The 26,228-nt window shown below is 55.2% G+C and overlaps 1 protein-coding gene across 3 annotated transcripts in view; it reads left to right on the top strand.

Moving 5' to 3' along the window:
• Window positions 1–1,288: 1,288 nt before the first annotated feature.
• The window catches only part of Myrf (myelin regulatory factor), a 32,426-nt gene continuing 7,486 nt past the window's right edge, over window positions 1,289–26,228 (top strand). For 2 of the 3 annotated variants that reach the window (XM_036205079.1, XM_036205069.1), the window contains exons 1-17: window positions 1,289–1,487; window positions 13,338–13,425; window positions 13,531–13,791; window positions 16,581–16,642; window positions 17,439–17,718; window positions 18,527–18,777; window positions 18,856–18,979; window positions 20,616–20,811; window positions 22,113–22,189; window positions 22,372–22,482; window positions 22,869–22,959; window positions 23,329–23,529; window positions 23,742–23,853; window positions 24,306–24,415; window positions 25,412–25,572; window positions 25,650–25,722; window positions 25,973–26,061. In XM_036205079.1, the coding sequence (XP_036060972.1) occupies window positions 1,442–1,487; window positions 13,338–13,425; window positions 13,531–13,791; window positions 16,581–16,642; window positions 17,439–17,718; window positions 18,527–18,777; window positions 18,856–18,979; window positions 20,616–20,811; window positions 22,113–22,189; window positions 22,372–22,482; window positions 22,869–22,959; window positions 23,329–23,529; window positions 23,742–23,853; window positions 24,306–24,415; window positions 25,412–25,572; window positions 25,650–25,722; window positions 25,973–26,061 (2,333 nt within the window). In that variant the 5' untranslated portion in view covers window positions 1,289–1,441. The remainder of the gene's footprint in view (window positions 1,488–13,337; window positions 13,426–13,530; window positions 13,792–16,580; window positions 16,643–17,438; window positions 17,719–18,526; window positions 18,778–18,855; window positions 18,980–20,615; window positions 20,812–22,112; window positions 22,190–22,371; window positions 22,483–22,868; window positions 22,960–23,328; window positions 23,530–23,741; window positions 23,854–24,305; window positions 24,416–25,411; window positions 25,573–25,649; window positions 25,723–25,972; window positions 26,062–26,228) is intronic. The other variant, XM_036205087.1, reaches the window with a different exon arrangement.

Raw genomic sequence — 26,228 nt, 5'->3', positions numbered from 1 at the left:
AGAATGGTTAATGTGTGCTCCGAGGCCTGGCGGGAACAAGCATCACGGTGAACTGACACGTGCCGTGGCCCTGTGGCAAATGTGGGGCCTGGCATGTTTGGGTGTCGGCAGGAGGTCTTGGTAGCATCAGTTTAGTGAGTAATGGAGGAAGCAGTTGAAGCTGAGGTCATTGTTTCAAGTAGAGAGAGAATGCAAGGCCTGAGAAACTAGGGTTAGAGGTTTAGATACTGGAGGGCAAGGGGGACCAGTGGTTTTTTATCAAATTATCAAAGGCATTGTATGATCTGGTTTCTGCTCTATGAAGAACGATTTGGGAGAGCTGAAGACGAATCATGCCGGAGAGATGCTGTGTAGTGGAGCAAGATGGAGGTGAGAGTAGGAACAGGAGACGGGGAGTGGCCTTATCCCTGCACGATTTCAGATTAAACCTCAGGTCTCTATTCATCAGATCGGGCAGCGGGGGACCAGATGTGATTCTCATTAAACTCCGAACCCTACGGGCCTTGAAATCATTCACCTGCACTGTCCAACACCACTATGAACCCACATGACTAATTAAGCTCAAATTAAAATAAAATCAAACCGAAAAGTCAGGTGCTCAATCACCAGTGCCACATTTCAGGTGTCCAGCTGCCACTGTGGCTAATGGCAACACCTAGAGTATTTCCATCAATCCAGAAAGTTCTGTATAGAAGCACTTCCTTAGATGGGAGTCTCATTAAGCCTCAGTGTCCTCATCTGTAAATGAAAGTTATAATAGTTCCTTCCAGCCAGGTATAGTGACGAACGCCTTTAATCCCAACATTTGAGAGGCAGAAGAAAGCAGATAGTGAGTTCCATAACACCCAGAGCTACCTAGTGAGACCTCATCTCCCGGGGGGTAGATGGTGTGGATGGGGGAAGTTCCTCGTTGGTAAAGACCTGCCAAGATTAACTGAGGTAACACACTTGTAAAGTGCTCTGTGCTAGCCTAGAACATTACAAACATTTCTTTGGTGCATGCACGGTGCTTTCACTGGGATAAGGTGGGTACCAAAAAGAATAGGAGCCGCATCTGAAATCTGTTTCTGAAAAATCTTAGACTCATAATCTCCTTACCCATCCAAGGAGAGAGTGAAAAGTGGCTGATGTCTGCACCAATTAATTCCCAGCGACTTCAAGGCGAGGGTTATGCGTCGAGGGCCCCCTGCAGGCGAGTGGCATCCTGCTACCTGAGATTGTGGCTCGAGCCTACAGCCAGAGGGCGCTGCGGGCGGCGGGCGGGGCGCGGGGCAGGCGGAGTCCGGGTTAGGGCTGCGGGTAGCGAGCGTGAGGCGAGCCTGGTGCGACTGTAGCGGGAGCCCAGCCGGGACTGTCGCGCGGGCGCCGCCGGCGATGCCGCGCCCCCGGGCCAGGCTGTAGCGGGGCTGCGGCCGGAGCGCACGCGCCGGGCAGGCGGGCCATGGAGGTGGTGGACGAGACCGAAGCGCTGCAGCGCTTCTTCGAAGGTGAGAGACCGCGGGGATGGCTGGGCGACCAGCCTCTTACGGTGGGATATGCCAGCCGATCTCCCCGAGGACAGGACTCCCATGGAGTTCCCACCATGCAAGGACCCCCAGAAAGCCTCCTTTGGGCAGGGACTCTACTCCAGACTGGCAAGAGCGAAGTGAATGACTTCGAGATTGGTAGCCTCCAGGAGGTGTCTGCCCATGCCCGTTGGACTTGGGCTTCCCGTCCACCTTCAACACTCAGGTTCATTGGGGATGGGTTACCTTCTGTGCTAAGCCCTCCTTGGAGCCTTTTGGGTCCAGCAGCCCACTCCCTGCCAAATGGTGACGCTTCAATCCTCAGCACACTTCTCCAGCCTGGGGATCCTGTATCTGCTTCCCTGCTACTCCATCCATGCCAGGCTCCCACTCCGTCTATTCTGGACTTCCCATAGCCCTTAAGACTGGGACCCCAGAGCCTAGCCTACCTCGTAGAAGCTGGGACCTCCTGACTGCTTCCTGGAGGTTGAGACGCTCCTGGAGACTGTGATGCCCTTTGAGACTGTCACCTGTCTTGGGCAATGCTCCTTCCTCCCCTAAGACTGAAATTCTCTTTAAGCAGCTATTGCTTCCCTGCCTGGGGCAAGGCCCTCTCGTTAGTATGCTTTACTAGAGATGGAACCCCCTTGAAGCTGGCATCTCTGCCACCAGCTACCTCTGCTCTTAGAGACCTTCACGGTGCCGTCAATGGCCCCCCACCAGCCCCATGAGGCTCCTCAGGGCTGGGTCCCTCACACCTGACACAGGAGTTATGTTCCCCCACCTCACCTTGACCTGAAAAGGCCCTTCTCCAGTAGAATCGATGCACGCCCCACTATATTTTTTTCCTCACCTCTGCATTTTAGAGTCTGTTTCTAGTCTAAATACCGCCTGGACTTTTCCTGAGCAGCTCCTGACCCTCTTCCAGGACTGCCCCTCCCCCCTGAGAGCTGGGTTCAGGAGGGAAGGGACTGGTGTGGGAGGGGGAGGGGAGGTGCAGGCTGACATCTCCCAGCCTGCTGGGTATGAGACCAGGCACTCACTGGAGCCCCTTTTGTATCTCTCCCCACTCTGTTGGGAGCCTAGTCCCTGCCCTACCCTCTTGCCAGCCCCTAAGCTAACATCCTGCTCCTAAGAACGGGAAGAACCTTCCATGAGCAGAACCTGCTGCTCTGGACATACCAGGTTGGAAACTGTGAGTTGTGAGATGGAAATCAAGACCCAAGTTTAAAGCCCAGTGCCTAGTTCTCAAGAGATTTCCCCAGGGCAAGAGACCTTTCTCTGTCTCTGTTTCCCTCTCTGTGACTTGGAGAAGCACAGAAGGGATTGATTTTTTTTTTTTTTTTTTTTTTTTTTGTCCACTCTTAACTGAGCAGTCCAGGAGAGGACAGCCCAAGTCTCAGCCATCTTCACTCATGATTCTGAACACCCATGCAGAACAAGTCCTAAGAGGTTCCAAAACTTTAGGCTTGGACTAGATTCAGTGATCAGTAACTGAGGCAGCTGGGCCATTTGAGGGTGCTAGATAGCACCCCTCAATCCCAGGAGCTCTCTTCCCAACGTTGTGCATAGGTTAGGAGTGCTCAGGGACCTTTTGAAGAGTAAAGACCTTAGGAGAGGGAGAAGTTCGTGGTCCTTGTGGAGCGCTGGTACTGACTGGGAGTGTCTTGTGCCTGCTCGGTGCTCTGATGCCCCATGAACTGCGACCTCTAGATTCCTGAGGGTATATCCCTAAGCTTCCTCCCCACCCTACCCCCACCTGGGCTCTGGGCACCGGGGCGGGCCTAATTGGCTTGGGCTCCTCACTTCTGAGCCAAACTTTCCCTCCTGGCCTGGGGAGGGGGGTGGGAGGCTGACGCCACAGCTTAGCCATGCGGCTGCCTGGCAGGGAGGCTGCGCTGCTCCCTCCAGAGAGATAAGAGGAGACTGAAGAATGTCTGTGGGGAGCAGGCAGGGTGTGGGGCCTGCTCAGGAGAGCCAGGCTTCAGAAGTCTCCTAGAGCCTGGGAATAGGGGCAGGGTGGGCGGGCACCGGGTTCAAGTTCTCTATCCGAGAGGGGAAGGCTTTGGCAGGGAATGCACTGGGCGGTGAGGCTCTCAGTGTGAGGTGAATGGGGCCTGAGAGAGCAAGCACAGAGCTGTGGTGTGCTCACAGTGTGAGTGAGACCCATCCAGGAAGTGTAAGGCCTTGTTTTATGGATGCTGGTGTGTCATTTTCAGCTCCTGGTGACAGTGTATGCTCTCACACTCAAATGGGGGACCCCTGAGTCCTCATTCAGATTTCCACATGGCCTCAGTCATTCCCTCTGGATAGTGGGCAGAGATCTCCATGGTTTGGATTCTGGGCTGGGAGACAGACATCTCTTGCTAAAGGGACAGTCTCCAAGAGTCCCTTCTCCTGCCATGGCTCCCACTAGCTCAGCACACAGGGCATATCCTGCCCTGCTCTGGGCAGGTAGTAAGACTGGGGGCTAAGGCGCTTTAGGCCTTTGGTGGGAGGCTGGGACAGAGCGTCCCCCCTCGAGGCTGGTACAGCTGGGTCCCCGTGACTGCCCAGTTAATCCCCTGGAGATAGGCACCAGCAGTTCAGAGTGGAGGGCACAAGGCCTGTGGAGAGTGGACCCTTCGGGCAGGATGCATTGGCTCCCAGCAGGTAACTGGGTACAGGGGATGAGGAATTTCTTGTCACCTGATTGATGGGGGGCCCTGACATCTCAGAGCCAGGTCAGGGATGGAGTAGGACCATGTTCAGAAAACTTGATCAAGACCTCTAATGGCTGATTCATGCTGGGTCACTAAGAGCTGTGTGACCCTAGGCAGAGCCTTTGACCTCCCTGGGATCTTTTTCCTCCCCTGGAACATAGAAGTCAGTGGCAGAGGGCTCCATGGTGCCCTCAGCTCTGATGAACCTTCTGTCCCAATCCTGGGAGGGAGGGACACTTTAGTATGAACAGAAGGTCCTGGGTGGAGGCAGTGCTGGTGCTGATGCTAGAGGGACTCCAGTTGCCTAGCTACTGTCCCCAGATCAGTTCTATGGTGGGGGTTGGTTTGGATACTGAAGGGAATTGAGTCTCCAGCAGATTTCCAACAGGCCACTGAAAGTTTGGGGGCCGGAGCTGGCCTCTGGAGCCTCCAGGGCTGGAGGAGAGGCCTGAGTCTCACCTTTTCTAAACCCAAGGGTGAGCCTGACTGATACTCTCCTCTCTGGCTTGTTTTCCTGCTAGCATAAGTCAGTTGGACCAGAGTAGAAGCTTCTAATGGGGTCGTTTTTAGACAGCCAACAAACACACACTCATGGCCTCTGATGGGATGAACAAGGTAAACTGCAGAGTGCTGGGTGGGAGGAGGGATGGAGGGAGAGCCAGAATGAACCCATTTCCCATGGTCCAAAACTGAGGTTCTGAGACACTAGGTCAGCTGGGTACCCTAGGCTGACTTTAGTCCCCAGCTTTTTCCTCCACCAGCAAGGCCTTGTGGGAAGGGCAACCAGGTGGGACAACATCCTTGCATCCTCTCCAGAGGGCAGGAGTCTCAGGTGGAGGCTACCTGGTAACTCAGGAGAGAGGACACCACCCATCATCTGCTAGCTGGGCTGTGAGATGGGGTTGGTTCTATGGCCTGTGCCATCTGCCATTGGTGATGCACCTAGGAGCAGGTGGGTAGGGAGACACCAGATGCAAGCTTTCCTTAACCCCTCAGATTCTATTTCCTGGGGAAGAGACAAGAAGCCTCCTGGGCCCACCTGGAGCTCACCCCTAGCCCCACTCAAGTCTGTAGTGAGCTGATGTCTGGGCCCACCCTTCAGGCCCTGAGCCAGGTAGAAGGGGAGAGACAATAGAGGGGGGTCTGACTCAGTTCTATGTTCCCACACCTATCACAGAGACACACAACACAGGGCAGGCAGGAAGTACTCCCTGCCAATGGAGACTGTGATCAATCGATCCTCTATATGTAACAGGAGCCTTGGGTGGAGAATGTGTCATGGAAAGCCACTCTCTGGGAGTGGCCGGGGTCATATCAGGGGTCAGGAGAGTTGGTGACCAGCCCCTTGGTCCTAGGCCTTTCCTCAGTCTGGGGGTGCTGAGCAGAGTACCCCTTGAGGTCTTAGGCAGAGCCAAGAAGGCTGTTTGGGAACAGACCACTCTGGGTAGATTGGCATGAACCTGGGGGACCTGCCCAGAAGGCTCCCAAGGGTTACATCTCTGGGGGCCCTGGCAGCAGAGGCTGCTGGGTAACCACCAAGCTAGGCTGCTGATTGGCTGTTGCCCGTGGACTTTGCCCTCCCTGATAAGGACAAAGCAGAAATCATTAACTGGATTATTAACTGGGGTGGCCCCGCCCTGAGTAGGCAGCCTGCCTTCCCTTCCTCCTCCTTACAGCCTAGGCCTCAGACACTCCTCTGCACCTCAGTTTCCCTCAGTTGGCATGGCTCCTCTCCCAGCTCAAGGTCTCCAGCCATTACCACTGGGTGTGGGTGGCCCATTGACTGGGATAGTGGATGCAAGGATTTTGTGCACTCACTAGTGGGGCAGCGGGGGCTGCAGCTAGCCCTGTTATCCATATGACCCTCCTCTTGGGTTTGTCACTACAGCTGGCTGGCCTCTATTGTCTCAGCTGTCAGAAGGCAGCGCTGCTGACTAGTTAGTGGTCACCTCCCGGAGCTTCTGTGGGGTAAGATAGTGCCTGAGAAGGGCCTGGGGACAGTGCCCTTACTGTATAGCAGCCCTAATTAGCTAACATCCCATGGGCTTGCACAGCCCCTTTGTGTGGCCTGAGATAGGTGGCATGTGCGCATCTGCAGGATGGTTGACCCACGCATGCAGTAGATTGATGCCTTAGACTTGGGTTCAGGTTTTACAGCTGGTGTTATGTGCTTTGAGAGAGACCTTCACCCTCTCCGAGAACCTTACTCCAAGATGAGGGCTGTCATAATCTGCTGAGTGGATTCTGAGTGCAGGCAACTGTGCCGTGATAGGCCTGGCTTCGCTTTGTCTGGGTGGCAGGACCAAGTCTGTCTCCTCCTCAGTCTCAGAGAGAAGGACCCTGTTCTGTGGAACAGAGAGGACCTTGATCTTTGCCTGTGGGGTGTCTGGGCTAGAGTGTTCTGAAGATGTTCTTCATGCAGACCTCAACACAGTGGGGGGATAGTTTGTAAGACCCCTTTTCCAAGAGGAAGGAGCTGAAAGTGATGTGCCATGCTCACACAGGGTAGCCGCAGAAACAGGAATGGGATTCTGAACCACAGTTGGAGCTCTCCTAGGGTAGGTAGGGAAGGGGATCTTATTGCATACTGAGGGGCCTGATCATTGGTCACCATGATAGATGATGTCCATTCAGCTTCCTGGACCACACGGCCCTTCCCTTTACCTCTATGCAGGGTTTGTGGCCTCTAAACCACCCACTGAATAAGGATGGTGCTGCGGGACTCTTGCCAGTGACATGAATTTGCTCAGTCCTATCTGACTCCCATTGCAGCTGGGGGAAGGGTCTGACTTTGGACTATGGGGAGAGGATAGAAGCAAAGAAAATGGGAGAAGCTTGTGCTGGGGGACCTTGACCCAGGAATATGAAACTGTGTCTTGGGAGGCGTGGTAGTGGGGCCTACTGTAGGCCAGTCTTATTTGTGTGCATGTTGAACTTGAGGCATGCCTTGGAAGTATGTGGAAATGTAAACTTGGACCAACAGGCTTGTGCCTCACAGGCTTTCTCATTACTGCCTGGCTCCCTTGACACTACAATGAAAAGTCTGGGGGATGTAGCTCAGCTGGCAGAATGCTTATCTGGCATGCACAGAGCACAAACCATCCCACCCAATCCTTAAGTCCAAGCCACAGTTGCCTGAGTTCCCTCCCAATTCTATACCAGAAAGAGAAGTGCCCCAGCCCCTGCCCCAGCCTGCCTTCGGGGACTCGGCTCTTCCAGGAGATTCAGAATCCCAGCTACCCCTGGGCTACAGCTACATCATCCCCCAGTTCCCACACAGCCATCACCTTATGCTTAGAATAACACAACCTGAACTCAGTACCAAGATGCTCCTGAAGCCAGCCAATCTGTAGTCAGTTCTGGGGAAACCCATGCTGTTCCCAGAGACTTGCACTTCACTTTGGGGGCACAAGGCTCTAATTCCAGGGGCAAAGAGAGCCCCACCCAGTACCTTTGAACCTTTTTCACAAGAACCAGGGTGGACCTGCCACACATACCGTGGGAGGATCTTGCAGCATGGAGAACTTGGCTCTCCATCAAGTACTCCTGTTGATTTGTGTTAACACACCAGCATGCCCTAGGGGTACAACTCCAAGAAGAGATCTGCAGCACACACCTGCATGTTCTCCATGGGCCCTTTCCTTTGTTCAGGAAGGTTTCTTCAAGCCCTCACTATGTGGAGAGCACAGTGCTAGGCTTTAGAGACGAAACAAACATATGCCCCCTGCCACATGCATTTGACATTCTAAGGGACAAAGTCAATTGACAAGTTAATCCAGCCAGCCCTCCTTCTTTGATATAGGGTCTCATGTAGCTCAGGCTTGAACTTAGTGTGCACATGGGCATGACCCGAAACTTAGGATTCTCTTGCCTCTACTTCTGAGGGTTCGATATACAGGCATGTTCCATCACACCCAGTTATTTGGTGCTGAGGATCAAATGTCTCTGCAGGCAGGCTATGGTGCCTCTTCCCTGTGGTGGGGAGGTGTGGGGAATACCAACAGCTGTGATTAGACTTAAGGATTTGCTAGGACAAGAACTGCATTGCTGTCAGGTGTGGCTGCTGGGCCAAAACTTGACTGAAAATCGGATGCATCAGTGCCATGAGCTGCTTTTGCAACCAAGTACCAAGCTGCAGGCATTTGATCTCGAAGACTCCAGTCTCAACTGGAAGCTTGATCCGAGCCAGCAAGCAGTTCTGGGTATTAGTGAAGATAGAAAGTCCAGGTCCAAGGATTGTGACAACCCACTGTGCCTTGCCTCCATGTAGACTGATTGGAGCTTGTAGCTCAGTTCACATTAGGAGACGGGCCATGGCACGGGGGTCCTCTGCGGCTAGGTGGCTGGGGAGAGATGTCCTGGGCAGGCTGGGAGGAAGGCATAGAAGGCATCCCTACTGGGGTGTGCTGGAGAAGCAATATAGTACTGGTCACATACCTGGAGGCACTTAGGGGCAGACTTGGGCCCTCAGAAACCCAAAGGTACAGGAAAGTTCAAAGGCACCAGGAAAGCTGAACTACATTGGGCAGAGGCAGGAGGGCAGGAACAGAGTAGGGACACTTGAAAGTGGAGGGACAGAGCAGCTATGTTGACTGAAGGACAGCTTTCTGGGGTGCCTGACCATCCACGTACACTTGGTGGAGAAGGATGCAGAGGCTCAGAGGGGTCAGGAAGTCACTCTGCAGTTAAGCTGAGGCCCATGTTGATAGCCAGGCCTCTCAGAGAACCACAAGGATACCAAGGTAGGAAGCATCTGACCAGAGCCTCTGTTGCAGTCAGAGCACCCTCAGATCCAGACACCTGAGGCTGACAGTCAGTCTTGAGCCCTGGTGCCCTGGCTACCCTGAGTTCAGATCAGCCCACCCTGCCCACGGCCACGTGGCTGACGGGATTTCCGCCATGTTTGAGGCATGAATTGACAAGTGTTCCATTGACGGGGCAGGGGAGGGGGTAGGCAGGGCACAAGACTCCCACTGTGTTGCGTCCCCACCCTCCCCACCCCCCAGGACAATGGCCAAGCCTCAGCCAGCAGCCACAGCTGGTGAGGGGGAGGCATGAGAAGGGGGACAGGGAGGGTCCAGGGTGGAGGGACCACCTGGGGCCCTGCCTGCTCGCCTCCTGCACCTGGCTTGGGTGTTCTGGTTCCCTTGTGCCTAGATGAGTAGTCTTAAAAGCAGGAGGAGAAAAGGAGAGAGGCTATTTTCCCACAGCCTGGACCCTGGCCTGCCTGGGAAGAAATGGCATCTGGGTCTGGCTCTTGTTTCAAGCAGGTAATAAAGGGCCTAATTAGTGTGGAGCCCCTGGTAGGGGGAGCTCTGCAGGACAATGTGGAACATGGAGAGGCCCTGTCTAACCCTGGCCTCTAGGTCCTACATGGCCTGTCCAAGGTCTCCAGGCCTGGCAAGGCCACCTCTAGTCCCTGGCTCATCATCTGGCTCATTCGTTTATTCTGTGACTATTAATCTTGCCTGCTGTATACTGGGATTCTTTGGGGGATAAGGGGAATTTGGTTTTTCAAGACAGGGTTTCTCTGTGTAGTCCTGGCTGTCCTGGAACTAGCTCTATAGACCAGTCTAGCCTTGAACTCACAGAGATCTACCTGCCTCTGCCTCCCAAGTGTTGGGATTAAAGGTGAGCATCACCACCACCACCAGGCTGTATACTGGGATTGTTACATTGTAAACACACAAGAGCCATAACCTAGTTCCTACCCTGGAACTATAGGCAAGATACTCACTCTTGGCCTCAGTCTCTTCAATAGAGGACAGCAGCCTCATGGGAGAGATGTTCTTTGGAATGTGGAAGTCAGATTGTAGGCACTCACTCCCCTTCTCCAGGGTGGTGTGAGCAGCTGGGTGAGCAGGTAGACAGCCTGACAGGAAAGGAGAAGCGGATCAAAAGGAAGAGTCGAGGAGGCCACTGGGGTTGGGATTTTGGATAATAAAAACCTACAAAAGAATGGGAGCTGGCTTTCTCTGGTGGAAGGAACAGCGTATGCAAAGGCCTGTGGGTAGTGTGTTTGTCCCTGTCAGGAAGGAAGCAGGAGATGGGCTTCAGAGATGGCACAGAGGGGCAAGGGGAAGGCAGCCAGTGCCAGGCTTTGGACACCGAGGGGTTCTGGGTTTATCATTTGTTGGGCGAATTTGTTGGCGGGTTTTGAGGAGGGGAGGATGGATACTGACTGGTGACATTGGATGGCCCGTGGCAGGGCACTGCTCACTTTCCAGGTGGTCTTGAGGATGGGGGGGGGGGCATTGTCCTGTCCTGAGTCTCCAGCCCTACAGGTCTCCCCTCATGGGGACCTGGTGTTCCTTGGTTTTCTTGAGAGTAGGGCAGCACTCCTAGAGTGTACCTAGAGGATTGGGTCCTCTCCCGGGTTCTCTTGGGGGGCCTTGTTCCAGCCTCAAGACCCCCAGGCTTCCACAAGCCTCTACGCCAACAGAGATCTGTTGACTACTAGCTAGACTGGGACCCTTGCACGGTGTCTGGGCAGTGTGGGGAGAAGACAAGGGTTGGAGGGGAGTAGGGGGATCCTGCATGCCTCAGGAAGCCTCAGCTTCTCCCCCTCCAGAGCCCAAGACCCACCTCACTCTGCCATCAGCCTCCTCCTCCCACCTCGGTCCTCCTGGACCCTGGCACGAGAGGGTCCCTCCTCCCCTAGCCACATCTGGTTCTTGTTAGGGTCTCCCAGGATGCCTGGGCCTGAGGCCCCCATCCCCCTGGGGGAGGTGGACAGGAGGGTTAGGGGCGATTAGGAGTGCTCCTGGCCAGGGGAGGAGGGGCCAGGAGGAGGGGCTAGGATGGTTATAAACAGCAGCCCATGACCGCATCAGCCCATCACTCACTCAAGGTGCCAAGTTCAGTCTCAAAAACCTGCAGCTTCAGCAGCTGGAGCAGGGTGGGGGTGGGGCTCTAGGCTCTCCTTTCTTCAGAAATCCTTCAGCAGTGCTGTGGGGCAGGGACCCGGCTGGGAGAAGACACAAAAACATCAGCTACACCTTCCTCCCTCGGGTCAGATTGGCTCATTTTGCCGTGTGGCTTTGGGGTGAAGAGTGATTTTTCTGAATAATGGAGACGGCGGTAGTAACACCAAGTTCATGGCAGTGACTGAGGGGTAAAAGGCAGTGTGTAAGTACTTGAACAATGCCAGACCAGAGAGTGTGAGACTCCATCATCGCCATCCGCAGAGCGTGAATTCAGGACTGTGGGCACTTCATAATGAGCTGCCATGGCCAACAATGCCCCTTTCCTCATTGTTCTGAGGGGTTGCTAGGATTTTGTGACACCTTACCTATGAAGCTGGCAGACCGCCTCAGATATGGTCAACTTGGTGGGGAATGTGGCGCACAGTAGGCACGCAATCACTGGGAGCTGTGGCTACCAGAAATGAGTGAGGTGGAGTTGGAACTTGGGCAGACAGACTGGCCGTGTCCAGCCCCACAGGGCATGGTCGGCACTAGCTATGCATGGTGGGTGGGTGCCCTCTGCTCACAGCTGGGGTGAGCCTGGGTGGGGGTCAGTAAGAGGCCCTGGCCTGTCGCAGGCAGCGTGTGACTCCTAGGAAGGCTTAGCCACTCATGCTCATTAATGCATTAATCACCTAAGCGGGGCTCAGCATTCTTCAAATGCCAGCTGGGGCCAGGGAGGGGCCTGGGCCGGGGGCTCAGAGACCCTAGGGTGCTGGGTTCAGGAGGTGAAGACAGCCCCCCCATTTGCAGGGTTCCCACTTTATGATCCATATCTTTACAGCTTTACAGTTATCACAATTGCTCCAAGAAACAGCTGTTCACTCCCCCATTTTCCTAAGGATACCAAGGCCCAAAGAGAGTATGACCTCCTTTAGGTCACACAGCAGGCTGAGTTGGGTAGGGTTTGTTCTGACCAGCCTGAGCCCTGTTCCCAGGACTCCCCAGAGGAGGAACTCAAGACTTGAGACGCTAACCCAGGACTTGAGGTTCTAGAGCAGTGGTTCACAACCTTCCTAATGCTGAGACCCTTTAATACAGTTCCTCATGTTGTGGTGACCCCCAACCATAAAGTTATTTCATTGCTACTTCATAACTGTACTTTTTCTACTGTTATGAATCATAATGTAAATATCTGCTATGTAGGACATCTGATATGCAGCCCCTGTGAAAGGGTCCTTCAACCCACAGGTTGAGAACCACTGCTCTAGAGGGTCATTCCTGCCTCAGTGGAGCTGGCCAGCCCGAATCTTCAGTGTGGGTGGGGTGTCCACTATTATCGGGGTTGACGCATCTCTCACGTCAGCCCCCTTATCACTCCTCCCTTTGGCTGCCCCCCTCCTTGCCCCACAAGGTGACCCTGGGAAAGGAAAGGCCATCACCACCCCCTCTCCTTCCTTGCCATGCCCAGGAGCTCTGGACTGCATTTCTTTGTCCTTCCCCTTTGTAGGGCTGAAGCCAGGGGAGGAGAGCAGCGGGCAGGCAGGTGGAGGGTAGAGGAGCAGAGCTTTGGCCACTGTCCCTCGCTGTGTGAGGCCAGGACAAACTGCCTCTCTCATCCTGTCTCCTCTGGAGCGTCGGGCTGCGCTCCCCACTTCCAACACCGAGGCAGTGGGCCTAGCCACCAGAGATGGGCCTCGCTGGCACTACTGATCTTGGTCTCCAGCTCTCCCTGAAGCTGGGGTCTGAGGTGCCGTGGGTCCTTGAGTTCCTGGGCCCCAGGATGTGTGTTTTGCCCAGCTAGACCTCATGCCTCCACATGTTCAAGGCTGGGTCTCCTGGAAGTACAGGGCAGGAAAAGCATTCTTGGTCTGAGCCACTAGGGTGATAGGGCCTTGCTTGATCCTCAGAGCACTCTGTAAGACAGAGGAGCCGATGAGAGGGAGGGAGATGGTCCTGTCATACAGCCAGAGAAAGGATGTGGAAGCGTAAGAGTGACTTCTCTGTCCCCAACCCTATACGTTGGGCTGTCGATCTCCTGGGAAATCCCTAAGGGTTGTGGGCAGGCGTGGTTTTTGGAGGGAATCGGGGTGGACAGTGAGAGAATGTGCATAGAGAGGAGCTGGGTCCTATGTTTCAGAGAGCCTAGTCTGAGGAGGACTGGTGTGCCCTAGGCCTAGGGTCTTCAGGGAGCTGTCTCAAATCCAGCTGCCCCTGCTTTTCAGGCCATGACATCAGCGGTGCCCTGGAGCCCTCCAATATAGACACCAGTATCCTGGAGGAGTACATTGGCAAGGAGGACGCCTCTGATCTGTGAGTCACCTCAGCTGAGACCTCTGGGCAGTTCCCTGCGGGAGGGGACGGAACTTCCCCTCAGGCCTGGGGACCTGGGGGCTGAGCCTCCTCCCTTCCCCACAGCTGTTTCCCTGACATCTCTGCATCAGCCAGCACAGCCTCCTTCCCCCACGGGCCACCAGCCATACCCGGCTCCAGCGGGCTCCACCATCTGAGCCCCCCTGGGAGTGGACCATCCCCCGGGCGCCATGGCCCCCTCCCACCCCCGACCTACGGCACCCCACTCAACTGCAGCAACAACGGCATGGGCACCGCCCCCAAGCCCTTCCTGGGGGGCTCCGGGCCTCCCATCAAGGCAGAGCCCAAGCCTCCCTATGCCCCAGGGTGAGTGGGGGCAGGGAGTGGGTGGGGACAGGATACAGGGGCACAGAGGCCACTGTCCGGCAGATGCTGCCCTGTGAACTCACAGTGGGTAGGGTTCAAATAACAGGCTCCAATGGGTAGCTTCCAATAGGGGTGACACCAGGGTATTAGGAGACTTACGCGCTTTTTTCTGAGGCCATGAACAGCCACCAGGGTTCTGAGAACACTAAGGATGGATGGTAGTGCTGGGAAAGTCTCAAAGCAATGTTTGGACAGAATCGGAAAGACCCAGGACACCAATCAGCACTCACAGGAACTCAAGCACACATATGCTCACCCACAGGGCACCCAAGCCCCATCTACCCATGGAGCATTTAGCTCATATTTTCTGGTCCCCGAGAGTTACCAGTGGCCTCTTACCTTGTGGAGCCAAGATCAGTTACATCCTGAGGGGGACTTGGCTCTGTCAGCCTTCCCCATCTCTCTATGACTGTCTGCACTCAGGTCCTGACCCAGGTCTGACCCTGGTCTGACCCTGTGCTTGGCTTTGACCACCTGCAGCTGTGGCCCGGCCAGCCTCCAGACCCTGTGGTTCTCAACCTTCCTAATGCTATGACCCTTTAATACAGTTCCTCATGTTGTAGTGACCCCCAACCATAACATGATTTCATTGCTACTTCACAACTGTGATTTTTGTTACTGTTACGAATTGTAAAGCAAATATCTGATATGCAGAATATCTGATATGTGACCCCTGTGACAGGGTCATTTGACCCCCCTCCTCGGGGGTCATGACCCACAGGTTGAGAACCTCTGCTCCAGAGCCTGCTCAAGGGGACATGTCCACAGGGTTCTCCATAGACCTCAGGGAAGCAGGGCAGAGGTCTTGTCTTTAGGTAGAAGGCTACAGGGGGCATAGATGACGCAGTGTCTAGCAGCCTGGCGCCAGCCCAGTCTTCCCATTCGTCAGCTTCTGAACTTGGTGACCCCATGACCTCTGTCACAGGCTGGGTTTCTTCACCTTTAACATGAGCCCCACATTCATGGTGGAAACTAAGTAGAGGAAAGCAGAGAGGAAGGACTGGGTCGATATATTTGACACATTGTCAACAGGGACTCCTGAGGACCTGGCTTAGGGTGACTGTAGTGGAGGCCAGGCACACAGTGTCAGGGACAAACCTTAGTTGCTTGAGAAGGTCTCTAAGCTGCCTGATGTGGAGGGGAGAGAGCTGGGGTTTAGCAGGTACAAGTGAGCTCCTTGGCCCTCCCCTGAACCAGCTCTAGGTGGCCCCTGCAGAGCTTGTTCAGTCACATGGCATCCTGGTCTAGGCTTTGTTCTAAGCAATAAACAAGACAGACATGTGCCCCATAGTGGGCGGTGAGAGAGGCATCGATATATCACAGGGCTGAGGGTGCTGCCCAGTGGTAGAGTGCTTTTTAGTGTGTGCACGGCCCTGGATTCCCTCTCTGTAAAATCCACTGTAAAAATAAAAGAATACACCAACAAACAGGAGATAACAAGTGAGAATATGAAAGAATGCAGGCTCCTGTGAGCCGGGACATTTGATGTCAGGGACTAGAGGGTGTGAAAGACACTGTTAGGAGGCACAGGGGCCAGATGGGAGGTGGACTTCAAGTGAGTCAGAGCTGGGTCAGCACACGGACTGAGGCCCTACCCTATCTACTCTCCCATATTATCCTTAGGAAACCTTGTTTTGGGGTCCATTTTTTTTATTTGAGGTTCTTGGTTTCGAACTCAGGAGCTCTTCATGCATGCTAGGCAAGTGCTCAACCACTGAGCTACATCCTGGGCCCCTTATTTCACTTTTTGAGACAGGGTCTCACTAAGTTGTCCAAGTTGGCCCTAAACTAATTCTCTAGCCCTGGCAGGCCTTGAATTTGTGATCCTCTCTTTTCAAGCCTCCTGAGTAACTTGGGGTACATGACTGCATCAGATTCACGATCTTTATTCTTGAACTGACTTCAGAGATATAATGAGGCCTCCACAAGTGGGGGGGGGAGGGGAAGAAGTGGGCATGGCTTGTCCAGGGACGCAGTAAGACTCCACAGTCAGACCCTGAAACCTTTCTAGTGGTCCCTGAGCATGGTGGACGGGAGCCTCTCCAGATGTGGGGATGAGAGATGACCAAAAACAAAGTCGGATCCCTGGGCAGCTGTGGTCTCCCTCTCCCTGGGCGAGTACACGGTTTGCACAGGACATGTTGACCTCTGGGCTTGAGTTTGTTCTTTTGCCTGAACCACTGATAAAATGAAACTTGCAAGGAAAAAAAAAAAAAAAAAAAAAGCCTAGGCCCAGAAAAGCTGGCTCCCTGCCCAGTTCACACCCAGGCTCACACCTGCCTATGGCAAGGCAATTTCTGGTGACCCACTGAACCCCCTCAGACCCATCCCCCAGGTCCAAGGATTTCCAGGAAGCTGGAGGCTTCAGTGGGTGCCGAAGGGAGGTGGAGGCTTGTCCCCTCGTTTCAGAGGAGGGGGATCCTTCAATCCCTGTGCCACCATCAGGGACCTGGCCACTGAGCCACAGATAACCATTATCAGGTCTGAAGATCCAGGACAGGATCTCAAAGTTCTTCACTTACAATTAAGCCATGGATCCTTCCAGGACTTTAGGATAGTTGAACAGAGATACCCTGGGGTATCTGTGAGGAGATCTCAATGGCCTCAGTCTCTGGCAAAGATGGGGGGATCTTTGCAACCTTGCCCACCAGAGGAGCTGCCAGGCTTGAGGGTTGGGTCTGGGGGTTCAGCTACTGGCCCAACAGTCTCCCTCCTCCGGCCCCCTGCAGCACACTGCCAGACTCGCCCCCAGACTCAGGCTCTGAGGCCTACTCCCCTCAGCAGGTGAATGGTGAGTCCAGCGGGCAGTGCCACCCTCCCCCTCTGGGTTTGGGCAAGTGGTTGGTGCAGCCTTATCAAGGAAAGAGGGAGGAGGGAGGGAGGGGGCCAGTGGCTGCCCAACGGGCCAGATTATCGCTGGTCAAATACTCCTCGGCGCTGGCTATTGTTCCTCCATGGGCGGGTGGGGAGCCTGGTCCTGCCTCAGAGCAAGTGTCCCCTCTGGTGATGCCACGGTCTGGCCCCCTGAGCCATCATGGACGCGCCCTTTGGCGGTAAGTGGACAGCCGAGGAAGGCTGCTGCTGGGCCCACCTTTACAGGCCGCTGAGGGGCACGGTGGGCCCCCATGTGGCCAAGAGTAGAATGATCATGGGCAAGACTAAAGAGGGGTCAAGAGTTCTGTTTATCCTACCAAAACATCCCTGGAATGCTTCCTGAGGAACAAAGGGAGCTGCAGCCCCCTCAGGCTGGGGGGGGGGGGGCTGGCCCCTGGAACGGGGAGTGGGGCTGCCGGAGGGAGGAGGCTGGGTGGGGGACTGGGCTGGGGTCTCCGGGAAACTCTTTCTTCAGGCTTCAAAGGAGTTAGAGACTGGGGATCTCCAGAGGGGCTTGGCCTAGGGAAGAGAGCTGGCGAGGATGAGAAGCCACCCTTCCACAGAGTCTGACTTCCCTGTCAAACTCTAGTAGCTGGCTTTCCAGTCTCCCCACCAGCCCCTGGCATGGCTCAGGAGAGCACGGGAGCAAGAGACTGTGCCTAGGGAGAGTGGGTGAGGTGGGTCTCTGACTCCTGTCCCCCTCTCTTTCTCAGACCCCCATCTTCTGCGCACCATAACCCCGGAGACTCTGTGCCACGTGGGAGTTCCTTCCCGACTGGAGCACCCGCCCCCACCTCCAGCCCACTTGCCAGGCCCCCCCCCACCCCCGCCACCCCCACCTCACTACCCTGTCATTCAGCGGGACCTCTACATGAAGGCTGAGGCCCCTGTACCCTCCTATGCTGCCATGGGGCCGGGTCTGGTGCCCCCCGAACTCCACCACACCCAGCAGACTCAGGTGCTACACCAGCTGCTGCAGCAGCATGGAGCTGAGTAAGGCTTGGGTAGAACCTCCTTGGCAGGAAGGTGGGGTGGGAGTCAGGGCATCGAGAGCAGGGGAGACAGGGTTACCCTAGGGAGAAACAGGGGCCCTACAGGAGCGATGCTTGGAGGGCCTACGGCCATAGCTGATTACTGACAGCTACCCCATTCACAGATGGATAAACTGAGGTTCTAAGAAAACAAAATAGTTTTCCCAGGTCATGGGCTAGGAAAAGGCAGAGCCAAGACTTGAAACTAGAACTGAATTCTTAATCCAGACCCCAGTGCCTCTCTGCCCACTTACTGAAATCCTCAGGTTTCTTTTTTTGGGTTTTTTGTTTTGTTTGTTTTGTTTTGTTGTTTTTTTCCGAGACAGGGTTTCTCTGTGTAGTTTTGGTGCCTGTCCTGGATCTCGCTCTGTAGACCAGGCTAGTCTCGAACTCACAGAGATCCCCTAGTGCTGGGATTAAAGGCGCCGCCGCCGCCGCCGCTGCCACCACCACCCACCGGCTTATCCTCAGGTTTCTGAGGGTGACAATTGTAGGGTGCTCTGTGTGATACAGATGCTCTGTGGAGGTACAGGCCCCTGCCCTCCTGGATTCCATCAGAGTAGGGTGAGACTGTAGCTAAGACAGAGACTGGGAACACTGAGTGACAGGCTAGAGTACTGAGAAGGTACCTGAGGGCTTCCTGTAGGGAGTGTCTTCCTGGCTGGGCATTGCCTGCTGAAATGGTACCTAGGGGAGAGGGGTGGGCACTGCACGGGAGAAGGCTCAGGGAGAGAGAACCCGCCCCCATGGTACCCACCTTTGCTTCCCAGGCTCCCTCCACACCCCTCGAAGAAGAGGAAGCACTCCGAATCACCCCCCAACACCCTCAATGCCCAAATGTTGAACGGAATGATCAAGCAGGAACCTGGGACTGTAACAGCCCTGCCCCCACACCCCACCAGAGCTCCATCCCCACCATGGCCTCCCCAGGGCCCACTCTCACCTGGCACCAGCTCCTTGCCCCTCAGCATTGCCCGCGTCCAGACTCCACCTTGGCACCCACCAGGTGCACCCTCCCCAGGTAGGTGACTGACTGGCTATTGAAGCTGGGGAGTGGGAGCCCTGGGCTTAGATCTGACCTGGTGTTCCCTCCCTCCAGGCCTCCTGCAGGACAGTGATAGCCTCAGTGGCTCCTACCTGGACCCCAACTACCAGTCCATCAAGTGGCAGCCGCATCAGCAGAACAAGTGGGCAACCCTGTATGACGCCAACTACAAGGAGCTGTGAGTGACCTGTGCCACCTAGCCACCTTGTCTTGGGACAGCTTAGGACCCAAGTGCTCTGGGCATTAAAAGAATCACATTTGACAGAAGAGCCGACAAGCTCAGGGAAGAATTAGGCCCAGGGCTCAGGCTTCAGGGCCTCTGGTCAGCCCAGGTCTCTCCAAAGGTAGTGGTATCTACCAGGGAGGGGCCTTGGGAGCCAAGTCAGGAGAAGTGGGCGGAGGCATGCCTTCTGGCCCCTCCTCCAGGTTCTCCTCCTACATTCCCGGAAGGTAGCAAGAGGCTTCGCATAAGCTGGGCTCCTACAACAGCCCCCTCCTTTTGGAGGGAGGAGGAGAAGGGGAGGCTGGGGGTGCGGCTGCCCAGGGCGTTCCTGTTTCTTCCTCAACACCACATGGATCTAGCTTTCCAGGCCCCAGGCCAAGAGCCCAGTGGGGACCACCCTTCTTCCTCCCCTAAAGGCCAGTGGGTGCATCAGAAGATGACGCCCCTCATTGTACTTCCGACTTAGCCAAGCAGGAGCTAGATGATTGGGGCCCTCCTGTTAGAACAGTGGCCGAGACAGGCTTCCTAAAGTGAGTGTCCTGAGCTGTGGGGTTTCTATCCTGTAGCTCCCAGGGCTGGGTGGGGTGGGATGCCCAGTTGTGATGGCCACTGAAGTGATTTAGATGGTGTTTATGGGATCCAGTCCCTATGGCCTGGAGAGAAATCCCTCTATTCACATTTCCATGCTCCTTAGGCACTCTGCTATCTCCCCATCTAGGCCCCAAGGCCAGAGAGCTAGCAGCAGAGGTCCCCAGTGTGGCCCAGGTACTTTCTGGTATTTTCTTAGTCAAACAGATGGGTGAGCCCTGTAAGGGCAGAAAGGGTGAGACCAGGCCCTCCCTTGGAACTTGCTCATGAGTGGAGAGGAATTCTCCCTGGCCGGCTTTCTGTGGGTGTCCAGCAGGGTACCTCAGTGGAGGATGAGTCAAGTCCTAAGTCAATAAGTGCTCTCTTTACCGCCCCTGGAGGTGCCCTACGGGCTCCAGACACCGTCTCAGTGACAGATGGCAAGTTTCAGTTGTTCCTGAGGGGGAGGTCAGAAACCAGAGGTACTCCCCTCTCTGGGGCAGTTGTGGGAGTCAGAATGAGGTCACTGGGGGCCTTGAGCAAGGGGGTGGGCCAGGGTGGGCCAGGGTGGGCCCAAGGCAGAGCTGGCTCCTGGTTCCACCGTTTCCATAGCAACCAGCTGTCAGCCACAGTGAAACTCTGCAGATGCAGCCCCTTTCATCCATCTCCCACAAGGGAGGGGGCTTCAGGCAGTGTGTGGGAAGTGCTTAAGTGTGCTGAAGGGTGGCCAAGGCCTTCCTCTAGAGTCCCCTCATTTCTGGTGGGCCTTGAGAGCCTTGGCTTGCTTCCTTCATCCCAGCATAGAACAGTGGGTGGCCCCAGGCATGTGACAAAAAACCTGTGCAGCTCCCCTTGGGGGCTTAGTTTCCAGGCGAGAATGGGACTGACCCCTTGGTGGTTTGAGGGATCTTGGAGGACACAGAATAAGTAATGGCATTGAAGCAGGGCCTGTAGGAGGAAGCAATATTCCATATTTAGCTTGGGGGACTACTGGTGAGGCTCCCTTCCCCCTTCTCACCTCTAGGCCTATGCTCACCTACCGCGTGGACGCCGACAAGGGCTTCAACTTTTCGGTGGGTGACGATGCTTTTGTGTGCCAGAAGAAGAACCACTTCCAGGTGACCGTGTACATCGGCATGTTGGGTGAGCCCAAGTATGTTAAGACGCCAGAAGGGCTCAAGCCGCTGGACTGCTTCTACCTGAAGCTGCATGGAGTGAAGGTAGGTTTGGGCTTTGGCTGGGAAGGGAGAGCAGAGGGCCAGGGGCCTCCAGGACACACGTGATGAGGAGATACCCCACAGCTATATCTCATGGCTGCCCTCCACCTCTACTTCTTCTAGTGCCAGCCACCTAGATGTGGGGCTGCCCGGACCTCACCATCTCCCTTATGCCTTGCCTCCCCCCCCCCCCCCCCCCAGACCTCAAGGCTTCACCTCCAAGCCAAGACCCATCCTCTGGCCCTCTAACTGATGCCTCAGCTCTCAGAGCCAGACCAAACTTCCTGCCACTTGTCCCTCTGCCCTGTTCCACCTCAGGGTCCTGGCTACTCAAACCAGATAACTAGGGACCCTCCTAACCTCAGCTTGTCATGCACTTGGCTCTGTTTGGAGGCTCTGGAGTAGCCCTTACCTCCAGCCCTCAGCCTCTCCTTTGGCTTGAGCCATCCCCATCCCATGTCTGAATATCCAATCAGCTTCCACTCTGGCCCCAATCCCCAGGACACATGTGGTTGTGGTGTACCCCTTCCTTCCCAAGACTCCAGAGTCTTCCCACTGTCTCCTAAACTGTGCCCGCAGGGCTTTAATCTGTCCTGGGACCCACATTTGCACTCCTTGAGATGTCCTCCTGAAGACCCATCCCAGTCCTATCCCACTCCTCTTGGCAGACTCCATCCTGCTGCCCCTCTGGGAAACCTCCCCCAAGGTCCTTTGTGACTGAGGGGCTCCATAGCGTGGCTACAGGAGCCCATGGGCTCCCTGGGGACAAGACAAGGTGTGTCTAATGCTGTCACAGGCTGGGCCTGGCGTGTTGGCATGGTTCAGCCACTGTTTCTGAAGAGATGAGAGAGGCTATGGGTATGTGAGAGTGACTGAGATGTGCTGTGTGTGTGTGTGTGTGTGTATGTGTGTGTGTGTGTGTGTGTGTGTGTGCACGCGCATGTGTGTGAGGGGGCGAGAAGAGTGTGCAGGTATGGGTCTGGGCCATATGACTAACTGGAAAACACATGGGTGTGCGTGGAGAAGTTAGGGAGTCAGATGACAGGGTGACGTGCTGACATCATGGAGGTGACCATACGTCACCATACAGAAGTAGGGGAGGTAATGAACTCTGAGCTGACATGAAGGCTACGTGTGTCATTGAAATGGCTTGGGAGTGTGGAGTGTGGATGGGGAGGCCTCTGAGTTTGTGAGAAAGGGAAGTGGAGGCAGAATTCTGCTGCAGACCAGGGCGAGGGGATGAAGGAGGAGAAGGCCAGGTGAGGAACCTTGTCCTGAGGTGCTCTGGGCCCGTTCCTCTCCAGCTAGAGGCCCTGAACCAGTCTATCAACATTGAGCAGTCACAGTCAGACAGAAGCAAGAGGCCCTTCAACCCTGTCACGTGAGTGTCCAGCCCTGTGGGGGTGGTGCCTGGAAGGATCCATCTTAGAACTGGCTCGGGAGACAGAAGGACAGGCACGCACAGTGTTCTTTGCCTGAGGTCTCTTTGCCTGAGGTCTCTCTGCCACGCGGCTCCTGGCAGCTGCCTTTTCTGCTCCCTGAGCATCTGCTCATCCTCTGCAGGGTCAATCTTCCCCCTGAGCAGGTCACAAAGGTGACCGTGGGGCGGCTCCATTTCAGTGAGACCACTGCCAACAACATGCGAAAGAAGGGCAAGCCCAACCCTGACCAGAGGTGAGCAAGCCAACATGGCCACATGAGCCTCTCCCTTCCGAGCAACGGGTCAAATAGGGGCCTCCATGGAGCAAGCCAGGCGCAGGGTCCACAACGGCCTGTTTCTCAGAGGAGGAACCTGAGGTTCAAAATATTTGGCAGATTTAGGGACTCAGGCTCAGAAGACTGACGTTTGAGTTCAAAAACAGTTCCGGGGCTCCTAGTGGTGGCCCCAGAGAGGAATTTTGCCCCCTAGTGGAGGCTCATGTTTCTCCTCTGGGAGAACTGGGATAACGCCACCTCCTGGGGTGTGTGATGACAGAGTGAGGCTCTGTACCCAGGCATCTGGCCCAGGGAAGGTGGCTGGGGGCACCCCTGAGTGTTACTGAGTCCCCGGTATATCCCAGGTATTTCATGCTGGTGGTGGCCCTCCAGGCACACGCACAGAACCAGAACTACACACTGGCAGCCCAGATCTCAGAGCGCATCATTGTGCGGGTGAGAGTCATCTCCCCTCAGGGGCAATACCTCTCCCTCGAGCTGGAAGAAATAGCATCGGGAAAATACTACAGGATGGGGTTGGGTTGATGTGTAGCTCTTTTTGGGCACTGGTTGTGTGGCCTTGTGCTTTGTGACCCTATCTAGGCCGCAGGGTCTTTTTCACTGTAAAGCATGAAGATGGACCACACCTAGTAGTCGTCCGGGTCCCACAAGTGACTCAATGTTGTCACAATGAACAGGGCAGTTGATTGAACATGGTGGGGCAAGGAGACTTGACTAGGAAGGGTGTTCCTGGGGTTTCCCCTTTTCTCAGGGCCCTGAAGTTCCCCCTAACTCCAAGACTGATCCAGATCCAACTTGCTGTAGGCCTCTAACCCAGGCCAATTTGAGAGTGACAGTGACGTTCTGTGGCAACGGGCCCAGCTGCCAGACACCGTCTTCCACCATGGCCGTGTGGGCATCAACACAGACCGGCCGGATGAGGCACTGGTTGTGCATGGCAATGTCAAGGTCATGGGATCTCTCATGCACCCTTCAGATCTGCGGGCCAAGGAGCACGTGCAGGAGGTAGGGATGAGGCCATAGGTGAGGGGCAGTGCTGTGGGTGGTGAGTAGGACCAGTGGGAAGGATGCCAGGATAGGGGTGGGGAGACTGACTCTGTACCTCTGTACCAGGGTCTCCCTTCCACACTGCAGCCCCCAGGCTGCCATCCAGCTGTAGCTGAGGCCTGCTTTGGAGGAGGGGAGGAGGGTTCAGCATTGGCTCTCTCCCTTGGCAGGTGGACACCACTGAGCAGCTGAAACGGATCTCGCGGATGCGGCTGGTGCACTACAGATATAAGCCCGAGTTCGCTGCCAGCGCAGGCATTGAGGCCACCGTACCAGAGACAGGTAGAGATGTGCCTGTGTCCCCAAGCTCTGGCTAGTCTGTCCTATCTCTTGGAACCTGTTCCCAGAACCCCCTGCATTGATCTTTGGAGTTCAGCCCTCTGAAATATTAACCCCTCTGCTACTGGAATATCATGCCTCCCAGGTCTCTGGATCCCTGCCCCTGGACTCATCATCCTAAGCTTCACCTGGCCTGAAATCTTTGTCACACAGCATTCAGAGACTTTGCATCCTCTCAGAACCCCACCTCCTTCCCCTAAGATATTGCTAGGATCCTCCCTTCCCTATAAATCTCACATCCTGAGCCTGGGGACTTCTAGGCTGTGAACAGTTGTCTGAGGGAGCCCCTGTTCCAGGGCTTCTCAAAACTCAACTCTCAGGTACTTCTCCAGAAAGCTACGAGCAGCTGTGGGCAGGACCCCCAGCCACACAACACACCCTTGGCTTGTCCCCAGGTGTCATCGCACAGGAAGTGAAGGAGATCTTGCCTGAGGCTGTGAAGGACACAGGAGATGTAGTCTTTGCCAACGGGAAAACCATAGAGAACTTCCTGGTAGTGAACAAGGTCAGTTATGGGGGGCTGGATGAAGCTCTGGGACAGAGGGACTAGCCAGCTGGGGGCTTGTAGCTGGAGTTTTCTCCAATCCAGCTCCTGCTCAGACCCAAGTAAACACACTGAGACTTATATTACTTATAAACTGTATGGCTGTGGTAGGCTTCTTACTATCTAGTTCTCATATCTTAAATTAACACATTTCTATTAATCTATAAGTTGCCATGTGGCTTGTGGCTTACTGGTATTTTACATCTTACTTCTCATGGTGGTGGCTGACAGCGTCTCCTGACTCAACCTTCCTGTTCCCAGAATTCTCCTCTCTGCTTGTCCGGCCTATACTATACTTACTGCTGGCTACTGGCCAATCAGCATTTTATTTATCAACCAAATTAGAGCAACACATTCACAGCATACAGAGAGGTCGATATCCACAGCTGGGCACTGGCTGGCAGAGGGAGGAAGGAAGAGCTTTCCTCCTAGTGCCTCCAGAGTCCCTCCCCACCACACAGGAAGGGGGCCAGTAGTCAAGATGGAGGGACAAGATGGAGGCTGTCTGGTACAGGGCAAGATGAATCCCACTGAGGTTGTTCTCCCCCACCCCCATCAACTAAAAGAGGATAGCTCAGTGTGTCACCGAAGTTGTCTCAAGACTGGAAGGTATGGTTTATTATGAAGGTAATACCTGCACTTAGTGTCATGAACCTTGTGTACAGAAACAGACACATGACACATTTGACCTACCTGAGGGAGTAGGTCCAAGGGCTGGAGCTCTGACTTGAGAGAGGCAAGGTTGTTTAGGTAGACATTTAGCCTAGGCAGGGGGCAAAAGATATGCTGTGTGAACCAGGGCTTGGCTGGAGCAGAGGCCACCTCCAGGCAGGGATATTTTTAGGGCCTCTGTTGGCTGTGGAGAGTGGGGATTCTGCTCCTGCCCCCATCCAGCCCGAAGCTTGGGGACTTCTCCGGCTGATGATGGTGCCCTCAGGCTGTTGTTGCCTGTGGCAGGAGCGAATCTTCATGGAGAACGTGGGGGCTGTGAAGGAGCTGTGCAAACTGACAGACAACCTGGAGACTCGCATTGATGAGCTGGAGCGCTGGAGCCACAAGCTGGCCAAACTGCGTCGCCTTGACAGCCTCAAGTCAACTGGCAGCTCAGGCGCTTTCAGGTGGGGTACTGGGTGGGGTTGGGGGGCAGGAGAGACCTCCTTCTGGAAAGCATCCTGACCCTTGTCCTCTTACTCAGCCATGCAGGGAGCCAGTTTAGCCGGGCAGGCAGTGTCCCCCACAAGAAGAGGCCCCCTAAGGTGGCCAGTAAGGTGAGGCTGTGCAGGGTCGGGAGGCTCATAGGGCCAGGGCTTCCTTAGCTCCATGGCCTCCCCTTTCCAGCTGGCACCATTCCAGCCTTGCGGACTCCAGCTCTAACCCCTCCCCTCTCTGCTCTTGGCCTTGTGGCCCTTTCTGCTTCCTTTCCCTTTGACCATGAAAAATAGTGGTGGGAGACGGGGCAAGGAAGGAGGGTTCCTAAGTCCACCATCTTCTGCTGTGTTCTTTCCTCTTGGTCGCCAGTCATCTCCAGTGGTCCCAGACCAGGCCTGCATCAGTCAGCGCTTCCTGCAGGGAACTATCATTGCTCTGGTGGTGGTCATGGCCTTCAGGTGACTTGCCTCTTAGATTCTGGGGAGGCTGGAAGAGAGGGTAGAGCTACCTACCCCAGTGGGTCAGATGTGCCTGGGTCCTGGCCCTGGAGTTGGGGAGGACTGTGGACTGGAATCAAGCAGCTGAGGTTGGGGAAGGTGGGCTGCCTAGTCTGTCTCCTCCCCCA

The sequence above is a fragment of the Onychomys torridus genome, chromosome 1, assembly GCF_903995425.1.
Source record: "Onychomys torridus chromosome 1, mOncTor1.1, whole genome shotgun sequence".
NCBI classification, from domain to species: Eukaryota; Metazoa; Chordata; class Mammalia; order Rodentia; family Cricetidae; genus Onychomys; species Onychomys torridus.
This window is presented reverse-complemented; position numbering and strand designations above follow the sequence as displayed.